General features: G+C 36.1%; 5 protein-coding genes across 6 annotated transcripts in view; 3 read left to right on the forward strand and 2 right to left on the reverse strand.

Annotated features, from left to right (window-relative positions):
• Positions 1 to 5,359, forward strand: part of LOC110847517 (steroid receptor seven-up, isoforms B/C) — a 30,991-nt gene extending 25,632 nt beyond the window's left edge. For both annotated transcript variants that reach the window (XM_035850041.1, XM_022094469.2), the window contains exons 11-16: positions 2,875 to 2,945; positions 3,095 to 3,181; positions 3,276 to 3,301; positions 3,380 to 3,415; positions 3,489 to 3,528; positions 3,767 to 5,359. In XM_035850041.1, coding sequence (XP_035705934.1) covers positions 2,875 to 2,945; positions 3,095 to 3,181; positions 3,276 to 3,301; positions 3,380 to 3,415; positions 3,489 to 3,528; positions 3,767 to 3,781 — 275 coding nt within the window. In that variant the 3' untranslated portion in view covers positions 3,782 to 5,359. The remainder of the gene's footprint in view (positions 1 to 2,874; positions 2,946 to 3,094; positions 3,182 to 3,275; positions 3,302 to 3,379; positions 3,416 to 3,488; positions 3,529 to 3,766) is intronic.
• Positions 5,360 to 5,759: 400 nt separating this feature from the next.
• Positions 5,760 to 7,968, forward strand: LOC110841716 (serine/threonine-protein kinase RIO2). Its single transcript, XM_022087410.2, has 5 exons — positions 5,760 to 5,935; positions 6,081 to 6,222; positions 6,310 to 6,677; positions 6,772 to 7,067; positions 7,165 to 7,968. The coding sequence occupies exons 1-5, from the start codon at positions 5,870 to 5,872 to the stop codon at positions 7,685 to 7,687; spliced, it is 1,395 nt and encodes a 464-aa protein (XP_021943102.1). The 5' UTR covers positions 5,760 to 5,869; the 3' UTR covers positions 7,688 to 7,968.
• Positions 7,969 to 8,342: 374 nt separating this feature from the next.
• Positions 8,343 to 9,798, forward strand: LOC110857589. Its single transcript, XM_022106190.2, has 5 exons — positions 8,343 to 8,546; positions 8,620 to 8,800; positions 8,887 to 9,071; positions 9,215 to 9,425; positions 9,505 to 9,798. The coding sequence occupies exons 1-5, from the start codon at positions 8,437 to 8,439 to the stop codon at positions 9,676 to 9,678; spliced, it is 861 nt and encodes a 286-aa protein (XP_021961882.1). The 5' UTR covers positions 8,343 to 8,436; the 3' UTR covers positions 9,679 to 9,798.
• Positions 9,781 to 13,987, reverse strand: LOC110842888 (short transient receptor potential channel 3-like). The gene is made up of 16 exons (XM_022088752.2): positions 13,894 to 13,987; positions 13,619 to 13,824; positions 13,408 to 13,551; positions 13,152 to 13,327; positions 13,005 to 13,072; positions 12,778 to 12,907; positions 12,568 to 12,715; positions 12,394 to 12,475; positions 12,130 to 12,272; positions 11,775 to 12,054; positions 11,498 to 11,706; positions 11,184 to 11,406; positions 10,888 to 11,100; positions 10,519 to 10,634; positions 10,308 to 10,424; positions 9,781 to 10,211 (listed from the first exon to the last, which is right to left on the reverse strand). Exons 2-16 carry the CDS (start codon positions 13,763 to 13,765, stop codon positions 9,966 to 9,968), a joined length of 2,442 nt encoding a protein of 813 aa, XP_021944444.2. The 5' UTR covers positions 13,766 to 13,824; positions 13,894 to 13,987; the 3' UTR covers positions 9,781 to 9,965.
• On the reverse strand, positions 13,930 to 16,069 carry LOC110842292. The gene is made up of 7 exons (XM_022087998.2): positions 15,833 to 16,069; positions 15,263 to 15,740; positions 15,122 to 15,164; positions 14,990 to 15,044; positions 14,427 to 14,813; positions 14,201 to 14,354; positions 13,930 to 14,125 (listed from the first exon to the last, which is right to left on the reverse strand). Exons 1-7 carry the CDS (start codon positions 15,945 to 15,947, stop codon positions 14,026 to 14,028), a joined length of 1,332 nt encoding a protein of 443 aa, XP_021943690.1. The 5' UTR covers positions 15,948 to 16,069; the 3' UTR covers positions 13,930 to 14,025.
• Between the last annotated feature and the right edge of the window lie 1,122 nt (positions 16,070 to 17,191).

Here is a 17,191-nt window from a genome sequence, read left to right on the forward strand (position 1 = left end):
TTCTCCTTGAGATATGAAGAATTTTAATTCAGCCATTGCAGGTGGATGGGTCTCTACATACTGTTATGAGTGAGGGCCCCTTATGATTATTTCTCATACAGTCGTACATATGAGTACTTGCATACGTTTACCACGTATGTTACTATTTCTCACTGGGAAAAGAAGGAACAATTTTGAGACATGATTTTATGTCTTTTTAAAATTGGGTTTCTGTTTCTTAATAATGGTTGTTCCAACGAGTTCTATGGTGCAGAGATCAAAATATACTCTGAAATATGTTAAAAGGTTGTGCTGTGCTTGGTCCACGAGAGCATTTACGTAAGCTGCTGACGCTTTGGTGGGTGCAGAGTTAAATTGGAATCGTAATGTTGGAATTGTGATGTTGTGGTAGTTTTGTGTGATGGAGTTAAAAAAGTCAAAAGTAATCCTATATTTCTGTGTTATCCACGCCACACGGCGGGGGGCTCGCTATTTTATGAAAGAAAATTTCTTTTCAACTACCTTGCAGTCAAGTCAAGTTGTACAATGGATGTCTTGAACTGAGGTTCTTGGTCTTCCCATCTTTTTGCTCCCTATAACCTACATTTATACACACCCCACAATGCGAGTATGTAGTGCATACCAGGACGGGTCCAGATTTATCATCCTTAATTTCTGAAAAGGGAATCACAGGATTTCTCTCATTCCTTCTTGTTTTAAACTAATTTATGGGAATTCGATGGATGTTAAAAAGGCAAACTTTCAGACAACCAAAATTTAAAGGCGAACCTGTCAAAATTCTAGCTACGGAAAGCATTTACGAATTGAAATATATCGTAAAAGAAGCTTATTCCACATGTCATCACTGATATATTTTTGTGTAGTGAACAAAGCTAAGAAGGAGCAATAATCACGGCAATATAATAACGCAGCTTCTCCACAGGAGAGATGAGGTTGACTTTGACAATTTACAATGAGAAATGTACGTGTTATTCACTTAATGTTGGTAATACAGTGCTGTGAAATGGCTAGGTTAGTGAGCAAGTGGGGTGTTTGGTGATATGATGAGATGAAGAAAGAAGGAGTTGAATTGCGTCGAGTTTAACTTAATTCTCTGGCCTTTCTCACCCTCTAAATTACGTTGAGGTAATAGCATCCATTTCTCCAGAAGGCCACTGAAATGTATCAACATTCGTTTACCTACTCCTGGCTACTACCTGTCTGAATTTCCAGGCTTTGACATTGAAAAACTATTGTTCATCATTTTAAAGTGAAGGATAAATTCTTTGTATTTTTGATTAAATTTGAACCACTTAAGCAGCATTTTTTATTGAGTCAAATGTAAATAAATACATCCAAAAATGTACCGATTCCGTGATCTATCTTTTTTCATGCGGAGGGTTGGTTCAAAGTGTAGGTAATGCATGTACAAAGTAACTTTCTAAAAAAATATCATCCATCTTCGCATCAAGCAACATTAATAATAATTTCCCACTCTAACAGCGTCCTCCTTCCAGAGAGTCTCTCGTGACTGTCACAATGACTTTTCAGTTTCAAAGAAGAAACAGTTGGAGTTTTGGTTACGACGACGATTCTTTGAAAAAAAGTTCAGTCAGTTCCAGTGCATTGTCTCCTTTAGCTTTTGACTTTTCTCCCTGGACACCTCTCTTCAATTAATCTTTCCATTATATCAAAAATAGATATTTATCTCCTTGTCTGCTACCAGAGTCGTGCCTTCCTTTTGTCATTTCGGCCGGCAGTGTTCCGACAAAATCGCAGAGAGACTTTGGGTTACTCAACCACTTTGCTTTTGACTTTATTGCGGTATCCTCCTGTACTCTGAAGTATGTAGTTTACCATTTGTAAGCTAAAACGGTTTAATGGATTCAAAATAATGCGCACATACCTATACGCCAAACCAAATACTGTGATTGTGCTTTCTGGATCTTTATTAAGTACATCAAACAAATTACTTCATTCATGAATTAATTTGCTTGTGTGCTTGTTTTACTGATATGTACATATATGCACGTATGTACATATATGCACGTATGTACATATCTATGTATGTGCATAAGTCTGTGTGTGTGTATCTCTAGACGTTTCAAGTTGAAATAATAATGATAACAAAAAAGACAAAAGTTCTTTGACATCTTTTGGGAGGAAAGATTACAAAAGTCTTCCATGGCTCACTGATCCGGCTTGATGCTCATTCTCTTTGTTTGCATCATTATTTGTAGCTTCGAGTTTGTTGCAGGGAACTACACAACTGCCATTAAAAATAAAGCCAAAACCTCAAAGTAATTTTCACCTTTGTTGGAATGTTTATTTCCCCTGAACGTGTGTTGAACATTGTTTTGTTCCAAATAAATCAGTGACATTCGAATAGCTGTGCAGCAACCAGAAATTTTTGAATTGCAACAATTAGAGAGGAGAAGCATCAAATAATGTTATATTCAACTTGTCGAACCTCATCACCACCACAAGTTCAAGACTTTTAACAGTATCTCGTCTTTATGATGTTGAAGTAGATGTAGTTTTCCTCAGAATTTCTAAACCAAAAGGAAACGGGTAGTTATAAAAGTTTCGATTCTGTAATAAACTTGCATTTTTTGGACGTTTCTGTGTCCTAAGGGTCTAACAGGACATCAAACAAACCACCAATTTCCTCTTTGAGGTTACGAAACTGCGGTGTCTTGGGGCATGTCACAGACAGCACATGACGGATGCAATAAAGAAGTTTTTGTACATTTGCAATTTGTAACTGTTTGACGTCATCGGGCATTTTGTGGCTGATATTTTATTTGGCAGAGTTTATGAACATTGAATTTATGGATTTATTGGTGTGTTGTTCTCTTATTTTGACAATATTTTGACCCTAATTCTAATTTGCAGACGCATGTGGACTTTCGGACGTAAACCATATAGAAGGTCTCCAGGAAAAGTCACAGTGTGCGTTGGAGGAGGTAATTTAATACTAGTAAAAATAATTACTAAGTCCGAACAGGTCCAAAATCTACGAATTGACTTTGTATGGATGGATATGATTTGACTTAAACTAATCCTGAGCTACATTTACATGCAAGTTTTCCTAACAATCCAATGTTTTCTATAGTACTGCCGAACTCAATATCCTAATCAGCCCACAAGATTCGGAAAGCTACTCCTTAGACTGCCATCGCTAAGGACAGTGTCATCACAGGTTGTTAGTACAAACTTTTGTATGCATGCTCTTACGAAAATTTATTTATACCAAAAATAGATCATTCAATTAACAGTAATATTCTGTGTTTCAGGTGATTGAGAAACTCTTCTTTGTGAGGTAAGTACTTCATTATTGATTGATAACTGCACGAATCAATCTCTGTAATTAATTTGAATGCATAATTATTTCTATTAGATTGGTAGGCGCCACTCAAATTGAGACTCTCATACGGTATTTAATATTTTCCATATTTTTTTATTACATGAGGTTTTTGTGTAAACCTAAACTTATCTAATTTGATTAGGGATATGCTCCTATCCGGAAGTAGCTTCAACTGGCCATACGTAAGTGATTCAAGTTTGTTGGAAATTTGTTTTTGTGGGTCTATCCTCTTAATACTTTCTCCCTTACTGACAAATTTGTACAACATGTAGTTACCAAATATGTTGTTAACAGTCGTTGGTTGATTACTCTGCTTTATTGAGTCGCATGTGTTATGTTTTTTGCCAAACATTTTTTGCATTGACTTTATTGCCACTAATGTCGTTGATTTTGATAAGAAATGGTTTTGTGATTTTGCAGATATCCAGCATATGACAGACCTTTGCCTCCCCTACGACTGTCCTCGCCCACGCCCTCGCTGCCCAACAACTGACCACCACGATCAGCAGTATGTAGTAATGAAGGGTCGAGCTCTCCGATAATCACTCGCTAATCAATTTAGACCATCCAATCAATCATGTGGAGCTGCTACTATGAAACAGAATTCGGAGGGGAAATTCCTACTTCCTTCAGCACAAGACGAATAAAAATCCTTCCCTTCGTACAATCACAATCATTTCCCCCTATTAAGCTAATCCTGCTTGAATGAAGCTGCATCTTCATCTAATTTATTGTCGTACACAAGTAACTCCCCCCAATCAATATATTTGCCCCTTTTCGACGTCCGAGTCATTGTTCACATTTGTTTTTTTATTCAAATTCTTACATTGCCCCTTCCCAACCAATTCGCATGTAATCTCTCTGACTGCTCCTGAGTTAGATTGTTTGTTTCTGGTGTGGCATTGTTGGTTTAATAAAACAAGTCTTAGGTAGTAGCAGTTTTAGCAATGAACATCGATTTTCCTAAATCCAGTCGTGTACAGTTTTAATGTCTAATATACTAGTTTACATTAAGTACGTTTAAAATAGCAAAAGAACTTCCTTTTTGGTGTGAAAGTCACAAAAGTTTGGTAATTCGAGGAAGAGTTGACACATGCATAATGTAGTAACGCATATATAATAAAATACAATGCATAGTTCAATTTCTGTAATAAGAATATGATATTTAAATATTTCTCGTGTACCTGTAGTGTAGATGATAAGTAGTTATGATAATGTACTTACTATGTATGAAGAATAAGTTATAAATATAATATATATATATAAATAGTCCAATGTCCGGTGATTTAGAAAATAGCCCGTGACTGAAGAAAAGTAGTAATTACAAATTTTTGAACATTTCTGAGTTTAGTGTTTGTTTGTTTTTTAAATTGATTGTTCGTTATTTTATTGTTTTCTTGATTTGATCTGTTTGTTTCTACTTTCTGCTGAGGTTCAAATAACTGGCAATTATCTAATAATACCGATTATCCAAAAAAAAATCCCGAGTTTTGGTATATAATTATAGCAACTCTGCTTTATTGAATCCCTATGTGTGGTGCTTTATATAACTTTTAGCGAAACCAATGCCATTGATTTTGAGCCTTTAAAATGAAATATTGATGAATTACCGGTGTACATTTGCTGGAATATGTTGGCCATGTTGTTTCGCATCACGATTAATTGGCATCGTTGATATTACTATAAGGCAACACTACATACACAGACCCCCGTCAATTAATCGTGGTTTCACAGATAGATTGGCTATATCCAAAAAATGTCATCATTTTTCAACTTTTATCACTCACTCAAGTATAAAGTCAACACAAATACTACTAAAAATAAAAAAATATAAAGCTGTCACACGATAAAAAGAACAAGCCACAGACACTCAAGTTTCGCAATATTTTATGTATGTTCAATTAAAATTGTGTATCATGAATATTTGACTATATAGAGAATGTATCTGAGAAAAGTCATGATGTTTGCCAGTTTCCTCAAGCTAATAAAAAATACATGATCTCGTGCTCATTTAGTCACTCGCTCAATGATATTTCTTGCTCACAAAGGCAAATGCTACATAAATTAAAATGCAATTCGCCAATTCATAAACGCATCATATTCACGCGTCATATAAATTAAGTATGAATAAACTGCAAAAAAGCTGGAATTTTCCAGAAATAAAAACGTAGAAATACTGGGATCGCATACACTGAAAAATTTACACTACCTCGTGAATAACATAATTCTGAGAAACCAGAGTTTTTGATTTTTCTGAATTATACATTTTTTATCCAATCTCATTTCGAGTCAACTTTCATTTCACACGAAGAGAGCGTCGTCTTTCCGAGAGAGTGGCAGCGACTCCACCTGGAGCATGGTTTTCCTACTAGCTCTCCTTCATTCAGCGGTCCAATTTTCCACGGCTGATTTTAGACTTTTCCTTGAGCACGTGTTGTTGAGTCTGTTGCTGTTTATCTTTTCATCAGTCACTTTTACAGTTAAAAATTAGTTTTGCACTTTTCTATTTTAAAAAATCGTGAAATGGGGAAGCTGGATGTTTCTATTCTTCGCTATTTGACCAGGGAGGACTTCCGAGTCCTCACTGCGGTAAGCTCAATTATAATTTAAAAGTTTAATAAATACATCTGTGTCCTGTTTGCTCTTATTGGAGATAAAAAACTTTGAAGACTGATGGCTTGTGTCAATTTAATATTAAGTTATTAACGGATGTGATTTTTTGGTTGGAATTTAGGTTGAAATGGGTATGAAAAATCACGAGCTCGTCCCTTCGTCCCTGGTCGCATCCATTGCTGGTCTCCGCCATGGTGGAGCTCATAAATTGATGAGAGAACTCTGTAAACATCGATTACTACAGTATGAACGTGGAAAAAAATGTGAGTCAATGGAAAGTGTACATTTTGAAGTAAACATAATATGACGGATGACACGACAATTAGTTTAAAATGACACGTTTTTTTTAGATGACGGATACAGATTGACAAATTCAGGATACGATTATCTTGCTCTACAGACCTTCGTAGCTCGAGATTCCATTAGTGGATTTGGAAATCAAATTGGGACAGGGAAAGAATCCAACGTCTACACGGTCACGAATGAAGAAGGCGAGACGTTATGTTTGAAACTTCACCGTCTCGGAAGGATTTGCTTCCGAAATATCAGAGAAAAAAGAGATTATCATAAAAATCGTCATCGTGCCTCTTGGTTGTATCTCTCGAGGATTTCAGCAACAAAGGAGTTTGCATATATGAAAGCATTAGAGTCGAGAGGATTTCCTGTACCTAAGCCAATAGATTTTAACCGTCATTGCGTTATTATGCAACTTGTCGAGGTATAACAATACGAACTAATTATTGAGCAAATGCGAAAAAATATTGTATTCAACGAAGAAATGTATGTACTACAATATTTGAATTGACCTTTAGGGTACACCTCTCTGCCAAGTTTACAAACTTGACGATCCTGAAGCGCTTTACGAAGAAATGATGAGCATGCTGGTCAATTTAGGGAATCATGGCGTTATACACGGAGACTTTAATGAGTTTAACATTATTTTGAGCGGTGATGCTAAGCCAAATCTGATTGATTTCCCTCAAATGGTCTCAATTTCACATCCCAATGCAAAAATGTATTTTGACCGAGATGTTCAGTGTGTCCGAGATTTCTTCAAGAGGCGTTTCACATATGAATCTGAATTATTCCCTACCTTTGACGATATTGAGTGAGTTAAAGTCATCATTTCTATATTCTATTATTTGTACACGCCTAACATTCTAACATTTAACATTCAGGTATAACAATTTTATATGTATTTCTAGTCGACATGATTCCTTGGATGTTGAGGTTGCTGCAAGCGGTTTTACTAAAGAAATGGAAGACAGATTAGACCAAGTTTTGGATGAAAAGGAGAGCGATGGGGAAAGCGAAGATGAAAACAACGACGTTAAACCCATAGACGACCATGATGACAAAGAGCTCTTAGAACCATCCAGTAATATTGACGAAATCGGGATTGATTGTGCTGTTGCCGCTGATATAGAAGAAATGCGAAGTCAGTTTGACACCGCTATGGAAGATCTCAAACTTGATCATGTCCCTTCAAAATCGTATCAAGACTGTAATGCAAGCGTCAGTGGCTTCAGTTGTATCAGCAGGTCAACCGCAGCCACCATTGCTCCTGAAGTTATTAAAGAGCGATTAAAAAAGTCGTTTAAAAAAACCGACAAAATCAACGCCAATAAGAGAATCCGTGCTAAGGGAGAAGCAAGCGCAACTACAAGACAGAGACGAGACAATTCTGATAATATTAGACAGTCAACAGGAATATGGGGTTGGCAATGAGTAAAATTGAGCTGCATTTGTGAATGTGGAAATAATTATTAAATAAATAGAGTATGAATCACATTTACATACATTTTCCTCGTATTTAATTTTTGCTGTGGAATAACATGTGACTAATACATAGTAATAACTTATACTTTCATAATTAACAAAAAACAATGTTCAACCGGCCATTATTCCTAGAAAACCAGTAAACCGGTTTTGTTTCTGCATGTCATTTGATCTAATTAATAACACATAATATAGGATGCACATTAAATAAATATCCAATTAAAATATAATATTCCCATGTATGTACCCATGATTTTACATACACTTCAAGTATATTTAATTAGCTGTGTTGAGAGGAAAAAAATCATGCTGCTATTATAGCTATCGTCGATAATTAGGATTACTATAGGACTATAGGATGGTTGGTCAAAATACTGTATTGCAATGAGTCGATGGTGATGATAAGTTTGTAACTCACAATTTTTGATAAGCTAAGTACATAAAAGAAATCTCAGGGTAAATACATGTAACTTCGAACTGTCACTTGTTTTCTTATATCATGCGTCATAACAGACGGCGAACATGAATTGACATAAGAAAGAACTGGTTCACCTTACAGTAGTAACAAGTACATGTACATAATTCATATATATGTAGCATAGATTTGCACAGTATTTTATCAGTTGTAGTTTTGTTGTTGGCGTTGCTGAATATACCGAAAAATCATACTGATTATATAGGCTTTTGTCTTTAAGAGCATGGTCAAAATGCTAAACAAGAGTTTATTCTTGTGCTTAGCGATAATTCTCGCAAGCATTTTGTCTGTTTCCGCAGAGGACAAGAATATAACGTTTACACTTTCAGCCAAGTGAGTTCCTAAAGTTCAAAACTATTTAAATATTTAAATTCATGAAAAAAACACGAATTTATATGATTTTCAGGAATTTGCCGTCGAGCCAACATGATGACCTTTCAAAGCTCGACCCTTTCGTCAAGGTTTACCAAACTGTTCAGGATAAAGCTGAATTAGAAAGCATTGGAAAGACTGAACCAATCCTTGACGAGGTAAATCCCGAATGGATAGAAGTATTTTGGATTGTTCACAAGCCTGGAACATCTCAGGTAAATCTCAGTAAACTATGATTCAAAAACGTGTTTTGAGCAGAAAACAACTTCATTTAATAATGAGGCATGTGTATAAAATATAGAAACTGAGATTCGAAATAAAAGATCGTGATCTGCTGAAACAAGACGATGCGATTGGAGGAGCAGAAGTTGATTTGGATGATTATGTCTCTAAAGGTGAAAAAATAACGATTGACATCAGTGGCGTTAGTGGGGCAACATTATCAATGGAAAAGACTACTCCAATCCGGTTCAGACTATCAGCCAAGTAATAGAAATATGTTTTGCAGAGCAAATAATAGAAAGTATATTTATATTTATGTGCAAGCTTCCTAAAACATATAAATATGTAGCATGCACATATTTAATCGTATAAGCATATAAATGTCTTCATTTTATTTCTTGTTGAAGAAACCTTCCCAAAAAAGACAAGCCCCCAACAATATTTCAAGCATTTACATCTGATCAGGGTGAGAGCGATCCATATGTTAAGTGCTACTTTCGACGCGGAATCGGTGGGGCTGATAGAAAGTATGCGACAACGTCTACCATAGATAATGTCATTGACGCAGATTGGAGTGATGACATAGAATTTGGAAACTATCAACCAGGAACAGATCAGGTTATGCATCAATATTTGTATCAGGTCAGCAGTTCATATGTAAATAATAATCTTTCAATATGTTGCTTCCTACACGTAGTACTGGCGATTCAAAGTAAAAGATGCTGATTCGACAAGCAAGGATGATGATATCGGCGAGGTGGTTTTACAAATAGATCAATTTGTAAAAGAGAAAACCGCCAAAGTATTAAAACTCCAATCCATTGAAGACGCATCTGACACCGGAGCAACGCTCACTGTAACCCCACTCTAGGTTTTGTCTTCTGATAAAGCAGACACAAAATCTGTGTCATTAAAATACATTTAATGTATTTACATGCATACGTAATAAATAAATACATACGTATTGAACATGTTGTTTTTAACACAAAGACATTTGCTCATTTTATGATTGCGTTTTACTTATTGTAAATAAATTATACAAGTTTTCACTACTTTTACATACTTACGTAATCTCATAAAGTTCATCCTAATACAAGTGTAAGTACACTATTATGATGCCATGTATTTATAATGCACTTGATTACTTTTCTACGTATGCTACAGCCTTGATGTCTGGTTGACTTGGACAGTAGAGGTTGGATTTGAATGAAAGTCTAAAGTCATTGTTGTCAATTGTCTCAGTTCTACGACTTGTTTCTGAACGTGCATGACATCCTTGGCAGCTGGAGGATCTTTCGACTCGTGCGAGCTTCTTGAACGGAAATAACGCTGCAAGAGTCGTCGAATAAGTGCTCTGTACCTTTGATCTCTTGCCTTGCTCTCTTCTTCAGTTTCATTGTCCTCCTTGATCAGACAACATGCAAACATGAGATATTACACAAATATAACAATTTATCATAAAAACTTTGAGTGCAGTTTAAAAAAATGCCAACCACTTACCGCATAGCAGCACCATTTAGTCTTGGAAAAAAAGATAAAACTGCCCATGAGTAGAATGTTCGGAATGATATTGAATGGAGCTACGATTTTACTGTCTTGAATGTAATATATCCACAGCTACATACATTGCACACATTAATGCACACATATCAAATGCAGCCATGTCTCAAGTTTTTATTCATGCACCGAACGGTAAAATTAAAATTTGTACCTTTGATCTTTCGAATTTCCATTCGATGTCGACGTTATCCATAATTTTAGTGTATGTGCTTGACATAACACCCACAAGCATGGTCATTAGGAAAGTGACACATATTATGTGAAAACCTAGAATAAACCAAATTGAAACATTGTTTGAGTATGCAATTATAACGATCTGGTCTGTGTATGCATACATACATATGAATGGAGGCGGAGGAACTTTGGGACAAAGAGGTATAACATAACATTATTACACATAGAAGGGGGCTCAGTAACAATACAAAAGATAGAAAATTCCAATATTTATGGGGGACAACTCTATATGCGTATCTGCCACTAAATGAAAGTAATCAAAGTACTTGCTCAGTTCAAAACTTACCCATAAAAATAAATTTTCCAACTCCTTCAGTGAAGGTGTGATGATTTTTGTACCACACAGTTCCATTAGTCAAGTTCATGACTGGCATTACCGGACTCGAAACATCAGTCATTGTAAATAATGCCCAGGACAAGGCTTCCGTAGCAGATTCAAAGTCGCACAACACGCAACACTTCTTAATATCAACATAAGGTTTATACAAGTGATGGAATCCTGCAATCGGGTAAAAAATATGGAGTGGAAATTATTAAAGTAAATACTTGGTATTCATAATATTGGCAATATGAAATGCGTACCCAGAGAGAATGACAGAATCATGACAATGAAGAAGACCAAGAACGTTGCAAGATCTTTGCTTATTTTTCCCAAAGCTACTTGCAATGGTCCCAAAGTATCCCCAAGTATAATCGGTTTCAGGAATCGTAAGCCTGCCATTGTGCTGGCTATGCCCGTACTTATTTCGGACATGAACAGAATATCATCGGCCTCTAACCACTCTCGCTTCAGAGTGTGACATTTCTAAATAAGATGGAAATAAATAGATATATCTTGAAACCTCCATTAAATGTTATATGTACATATTTGTGCATATTGGCAATAAACTACAAACCCCATAAAAATGAATCTCCTCGTGTGGACATGCCTCGTCTCGAAACGTTAATTTAATCCAACAGCCAATACTTGTGGCAAAGAAAATGTAATTGATTAGTTCAAAGATGTTCCATCCAGAAGAGATGAAATGTTTTGAGGAAAACAGCCAATGTTTCAAAAAGTTAACAAAATGGCCCAATACAAACGTCCCCACTATCCATGGAAGATCTGATAATTCATTTAATATATGATATATGCCATGTGACAGAACTATAACACGAGTTCATTGCCCTTACAATGCGATGGGGGTCCTAAATAAGACCTTGCCTTTTCTTGGGAATTCATGACCACAATTACCACGAGAAATACGATATATGAGACTGTGTTTACAAAAAATCTGATGATGGGAGATTTAAGAAATTTTCCAAGTCTTGAATCCTTATAAAAGTACGTAAAGACGAGTAGAATTGAGACGACTGGACTAAAGATGATGCACAGCCACATTACAAAGTTTCTCATACGCACTCCCCCTGTCCACCGTTTTCCTAGTTCCCCTGCCCATTGTTGGTACAAAACCTATTATGGAAAATTATCAAGGAAAATTATGGGGTCATAACTGTCATCACATCTCAACAAGATAGAATATCTCACTTCTTGGGCATTATAATGAGCCACAAATTGTTTCTGTCGAGTGTCCATTGCCAACATTAGTCGTGGGTACGGGGATAATATTCCAGTATACCCAGCTTTTTGTTGTAGTAATATTTCCGCTTCCTCTTCATTTCGACAAAGCCCTAAATTTTTGTACAATCGTGATAAATCGGAAACATATAAACATGAATTAATATAAATCATTGTTAACTAAGTTTGATAAATGTACATATATTTATGCATATGATCTTTGATTGTTCTTACCTAAGAGATCTGTTGGGAACTTGTTGACATTCTCCAAAATTTCTTCATATTCGTTCTTGAACTCTGGTTCCTGCTTAATGCACTGAAATATAGTTTTAGTTGGTTAGTAATCATCATCCGTCATGACATCTCGTATATGCATAATACGCATATGATAAATATTATTTGTCTTACCGTTATTACATCATTCGCGAGATCGAACGCTTTGAGAATCGGATCGAAAGATTTGTCCACTCCTGCCATAAATGCCAAATACGTTGGACTGGTTAATCCCTTTAAAATGTGAATGCGCTTGTTTGACTTTTGCAAATCTGAGGAAGCTCTACAAGAAAAATTATAATTTTCATCAATTGAATCATTTGTAAATGCAGAACGACGACGTACGGGCCGCATTCTTCACAACTGCATGCCGGAAAATGCAACTGGCCCATCTCTTCTCCAGCATTGTGAAGCAGTTCTAGTAATTCATAATGACCACATATCGCTGCCATAAGATAAGGACTTATGGCGTCCCCTAGAATAAGTCAGTTATTTTTATTCTACATATATGATGCTATTTATAAAATATATGTACATATTTATTAACTGAGCAATAACTTATTAGGCTCTACCATAATAATCAGAAGAGGAGTCCAAGTCCAGTTTAATGTTGGGAAATAGTGAGGTAATTATGGCTTTCCTTCAGGGAGGTTAAAATTATTACCCAGTTGAGCAAGTTTATCAATAGATTTAGGGTAAATATTAATAATGTAACCAACTTTGGCTCTCGCATAAGTTTCTTCCACTTTAGAAATTTGATTACAATTGGAACATAATTTTTTTCAATAGCTAGAAGCAAGGAGTCAGAAATCTCGATGACAAAGTTATCTTTCAACAGAATATCAACCATTTCTTCATCGTTATTTTGAACTGCATGTTGTAAAATGCTAAATCCCTAAAGTTCATACATATTGAGCATACAAATAATGCACCTCTATGAATAATTTGTTCACTCTTTCGTTACTTTACTCATACCTCAATATCGCGTTTATTAATATCCACAGTTTTGTTGAGTCGAAGAAAATTGTACACGTCTTGGGGGTGCCCATTGTTAACTATTTCAAACAGCTCCTTCTCTAGGTCGGTGAGCGGGTCGATATTTTCAGAGTCGGACGAGGACTGATTAATTCAAACGCCAGGTAAAAATATGAACTCAATTTGTACACACAGATTTACATGTGCATACCTGGCCTCCATTTGCTGCCGATGTGGGTCCGTAAGCATTAGACGTAGTTGGGCTTGTACTTCTCGAAGTGGAGGGGGATCCTCTAGTCGACACCTTTGAGTACGAGCTTCTCTTTTGGTTTTGCGATAGTCTTTTTCCAGAGCTCATTTCTATTTCTGCTATTTAATGGACAAGTGTGAATTCAATCCGTATTGGTTAGAACGTGTCTGTGAATATATACGGTGTGAGAAACAGGTACAATTTGTGCATAGAAACTATGAAATGAATCATCATACCAACGAGATGCATAAAATGAAACCACGTAGAACCCATTTTGCAATGGCTAAAGTTAATTTACTTATTTATGCAACTTGATATAAACACAATAGAAATTAATGACTTTTGAATGCATTTAACAATCAAATTCGTTATCTAAAATGGTTAGGACCATTCACATTAGGAGGCTGTTTCGCAGCAGAGAGAGTACTATTTCCTTTGAATGCAAAATTTCCAAAATTTGAGTCTTCACTGCAATTGAATTTACAAAATATTGACTATTTCTCTCACATACGTAATTTCCATTAAAGGTTTACAAGTACTCACTAATATTGATTACTCCTAGGCTGATCTCCCCCAGTTTTGTTAGCATTTAGTTTGGCTTTGTGATTTTTTCCATTTATATGTTGCTCTGCAGTGACAGCGGAAGTGTGATGGACATCACAGAGCGAACAATAACCAAAATTTGAACTCCCACCTCCTGGAAGGGTCAATATTCAATATTATTATCACACGGGATGGGATATACTGAAAAAAATAGAAAAAAGTGCACCTTCTTTCTTTGGTTTTTTTCTGCTAGGACCGGAAGGAGCTAAAGCTGCTCTATACGCTGGAATAAATTCTGGGGGGGATTGTGATTGTTGTGAGACACTGCCGCCTCCTGCATTTCGCTTGAAATTAGAATTTTGTTGCTGTTTGTAAGGGGGTGGCACAAAAGATGTCCTATCATGCCCTTGGGGATTTTGGTGAAAACTAGTGTCTTTTCGAAATGACGATGGTCGCTGGGACTGTGAGTATGGAACTGACCCCCCACCCCGAGAGGCTTCTCCGACTGGCTTGATAGTACCAGAAATCGGTTGATTACCAGGATTTCGGTTATTACTCTGAGGTTGTCGCTGAACTTTACAGGAAGGGTTATTCTGCATCCAAACTTCGGCAGCTATTAAATAGGTAAATAAATACAACATTAACACACAAAAATCTAAATTATGTAGATGTGGGTTTACCGTATAACCATTTAGTTAGACCAATAATATTATGTAGATATACAGACTTATTTCAATGATCCCCCGTCCGCTCAGGATTTACTTTGTGATATGATGTTAAAAAACATACCACGAATATGGCGTTTTCCTTTATAGTGGTCCCTTGCAACAACTGGTGAACTGAGCTGTATAATGTAGTATTAAACAGAAAATGTTACAACTGTATCACTTTTAAATATGCTGAATGATGAACAGTACTTACAGTTAACTTGCATAGTTTGCAGTATAAGGGCTGAAACATATCCCTTAAAGATAGCCAAATAAGTATACATGTATGTAGATTACGTTGCCTCTTATACTCGTATGTTTTTTAATAAGTGTTATCAATGTTTTTATACCTTACCTTAACTCTTTCGGCCAATTAGGATTAATGATATCTTCATACAGCAACAAATTCTGCTGTCTAGATTCTTCAAACTGTGTTTTCACAGATTCAGTCATTTTTTTGAGGTCATTATCATCTATGATTACAGGTATGAAGGACAGGTCTGCGGACTCTTCAACGAAAGATATTCCACATTGTGCGGCGCCGTCATTCAATGAGTCATGCAACGACTGGCTCAAATAAGGGAACAATGGTGGGAGGGGTGGAGGGATTAGTGGACCAAAACCCTCGCCAGAATTATTCACAGGAGGTGCTAATTGTCGGGGAGGCGACGACGTCCCAGGAGGTGGAGGCAAGGCTCGATGGTCAGAATAATTGGAATTTGGGCTGAGGAAGCTGACGGGCTGAGGAGGTTTTGGAGGGGGAGGAGGAGCAGGAGCGCCTCCGTAGTACATGTGGTTGACAGCAGGGTTAGGATGATTCCCATACAGCATCCCTGTTAAATTAAATGCATCTCAATATTATACTTCGTAATACTCGAAATGAAATGGAACTTAAGATGCATGGCTGGACCATTATTGGACTGACCATTAAAGTGGGGTCGTGGATAAGTTGGATGTCCTGAGTTGAACGGAACATTTGGAAAGTTAAGTTGTGGTCGAGGCTGATTTTGTGTAGGAAAAGGGGGCCTTGTCGCCGCCATGATTTATTATATTTCAACAATGTTCATATGTAATTTAAAAGTCTGTAAAATGTTTATTTTCTTAAGTTTGCTATTTTACGCATACCGCTGCTGATAGACGTCTCACTCTCACCTTCAGAAAATTCCAGTCTGATTGATTTTTATGCAAACAATGCAATATCAATGAGCATTCTGTGGCTACAAAAAAATTGCATACAACGAGTGTACAAAATTAACTAAACCTGATAAGCAATAAATATGGTGTCAGTTTAGGAACGTAAGTAATACATCTCATTCTTCCCTTTTATATACATACAATTGTGCTTTTTCGCCAACGAGCTGTATATAGGTATAAACTTATGTTTTTCACTCGTGCTTTCGTAGCTCATGGCTTAGCAAATTGATAAAAACATGTACCCAGTTCATCCTAGATGTTTGGAGTAACGGCTGGATTGCAAATTGGAATCATCAATAAGAAGTTCATTCATTCAAAAGTACAATAATATTTACAAACTGTGAAACAACAAGCTGATCTGTTGACAATGCTCGTCTCATCTTCCCCTCCACTCTGAACTCTCTAACCAAATTGCCAGTCGGCATAATCATCATATTTAGGTTATCAAAGTGATTGTTTCCTCACAATTCGACATAGGATTGACATTGCGAACTCCATGCAGTTGTACAGCCTAACTTTGATCATTTGTTTGTCAATCTTGAACAATCTTTCTCAATTCAAAAATGTCGTATTTCCTTAAATTAAAATCATGATATTTTACGTAACATAATATAAAAATTAAAATTAGTAAAAGCAAACTTAATCATTGGTCTCACTGAGGCGTTTTGTCAATCTTTTAGCTGTATTTTATGTAGCAATAGCACGGCAATACATGGATATATGTAGATTTCTTATTATGTAACTTGGGACTTTCAGAAGTCAACGTTTGTAAATTATTCGTATAGTCACATTGTCATTCATTCTACAAGCTAAAGAAACATTAAAATAAGACGGATGTTTGTGCTGATATTATTGGTTCGTCATATTCCAATAAGCTATACGAATCTATACGCTTCATATTTTTACGAGACACTTAAGACAATCAAAACACATCACTCCTATTTATTGTACTTACATATGTAGAAACTTATGTATTTTCATTTGGCTTGAAATCTGATCATTTTCATCTATACTTACATATGTACATTTCCAGTCTTCGCAACATTTGAGAAGAGGAACTGCTCTGCAATAATAAAATTGTAAGCTGTTA

Source organism: Folsomia candida, unplaced genomic scaffold (assembly GCF_002217175.1).
Source record: "Folsomia candida strain VU population unplaced genomic scaffold, ASM221717v1 Fcan01_Sc001, whole genome shotgun sequence".
NCBI lineage: Eukaryota > Metazoa > Arthropoda > Collembola > Entomobryomorpha > Isotomidae > Folsomia > Folsomia candida.

Coding starts and splice junctions, on each gene's coding strand:
- LOC110857589 (XM_022106190.2), top strand. CDS start 8,437: ATGGTCAAAATGCTAAACAAGAGTTTATTCTTGTGCTTAGCGATAATT. Junction 8,801..8,886: donor ACAAGCCTGGAACATCTCAG/GTAAATCTCAGT, acceptor TATAAAATATAG/AAACTGAGATTCGAAATAAA. Junction 9,072..9,214: donor CGGTTCAGACTATCAGCCAA/GTAATAGAAATA, acceptor TTCTTGTTGAAG/AAACCTTCCCAAAAAAGACA.
- LOC110842292 (XM_022087998.2), bottom strand. CDS start 15,947: ATGGCGGCGACAAGGCCCCCTTTTCCTACACAAAATCAGCCTCGACCA. Junction 15,741..15,832: donor TCCACGACCCCACTTTAATG/GTCAGTCCAATA, acceptor TTAATTTAACAG/GGATGCTGTATGGGAATCAT. Junction 14,355..14,426: donor AAAAAAACCAAAGAAAGAAG/GTGCACTTTTTT, acceptor TGACCCTTCCAG/GAGGTGGGAGTTCAAATTTT.
- LOC110842888 (XM_022088752.2), bottom strand. CDS start 13,765: ATGAGCTCTGGAAAAAGACTATCGCAAAACCAAAAGAGAAGCTCGTAC. Junction 11,707..11,774: donor TTTAGGACCCCCATCGCATT/GTAAGGGCAATG, acceptor ATGAATTATCAG/ATCTTCCATGGATAGTGGGG. Junction 11,101..11,183: donor GATTCTGTCATTCTCTCTGG/GTACGCATTTCA, acceptor ACCCGATTGCAG/GATTCCATCACTTGTATAAA.
- LOC110841716 (XM_022087410.2), top strand. CDS start 5,870: ATGGGGAAGCTGGATGTTTCTATTCTTCGCTATTTGACCAGGGAGGAC. Junction 5,936..6,080: donor ACTTCCGAGTCCTCACTGCG/GTAAGCTCAATT, acceptor GTTGGAATTTAG/GTTGAAATGGGTATGAAAAA. Junction 7,068..7,164: donor CCTACCTTTGACGATATTGA/GTGAGTTAAAGT, acceptor ATGTATTTCTAG/TCGACATGATTCCTTGGATG.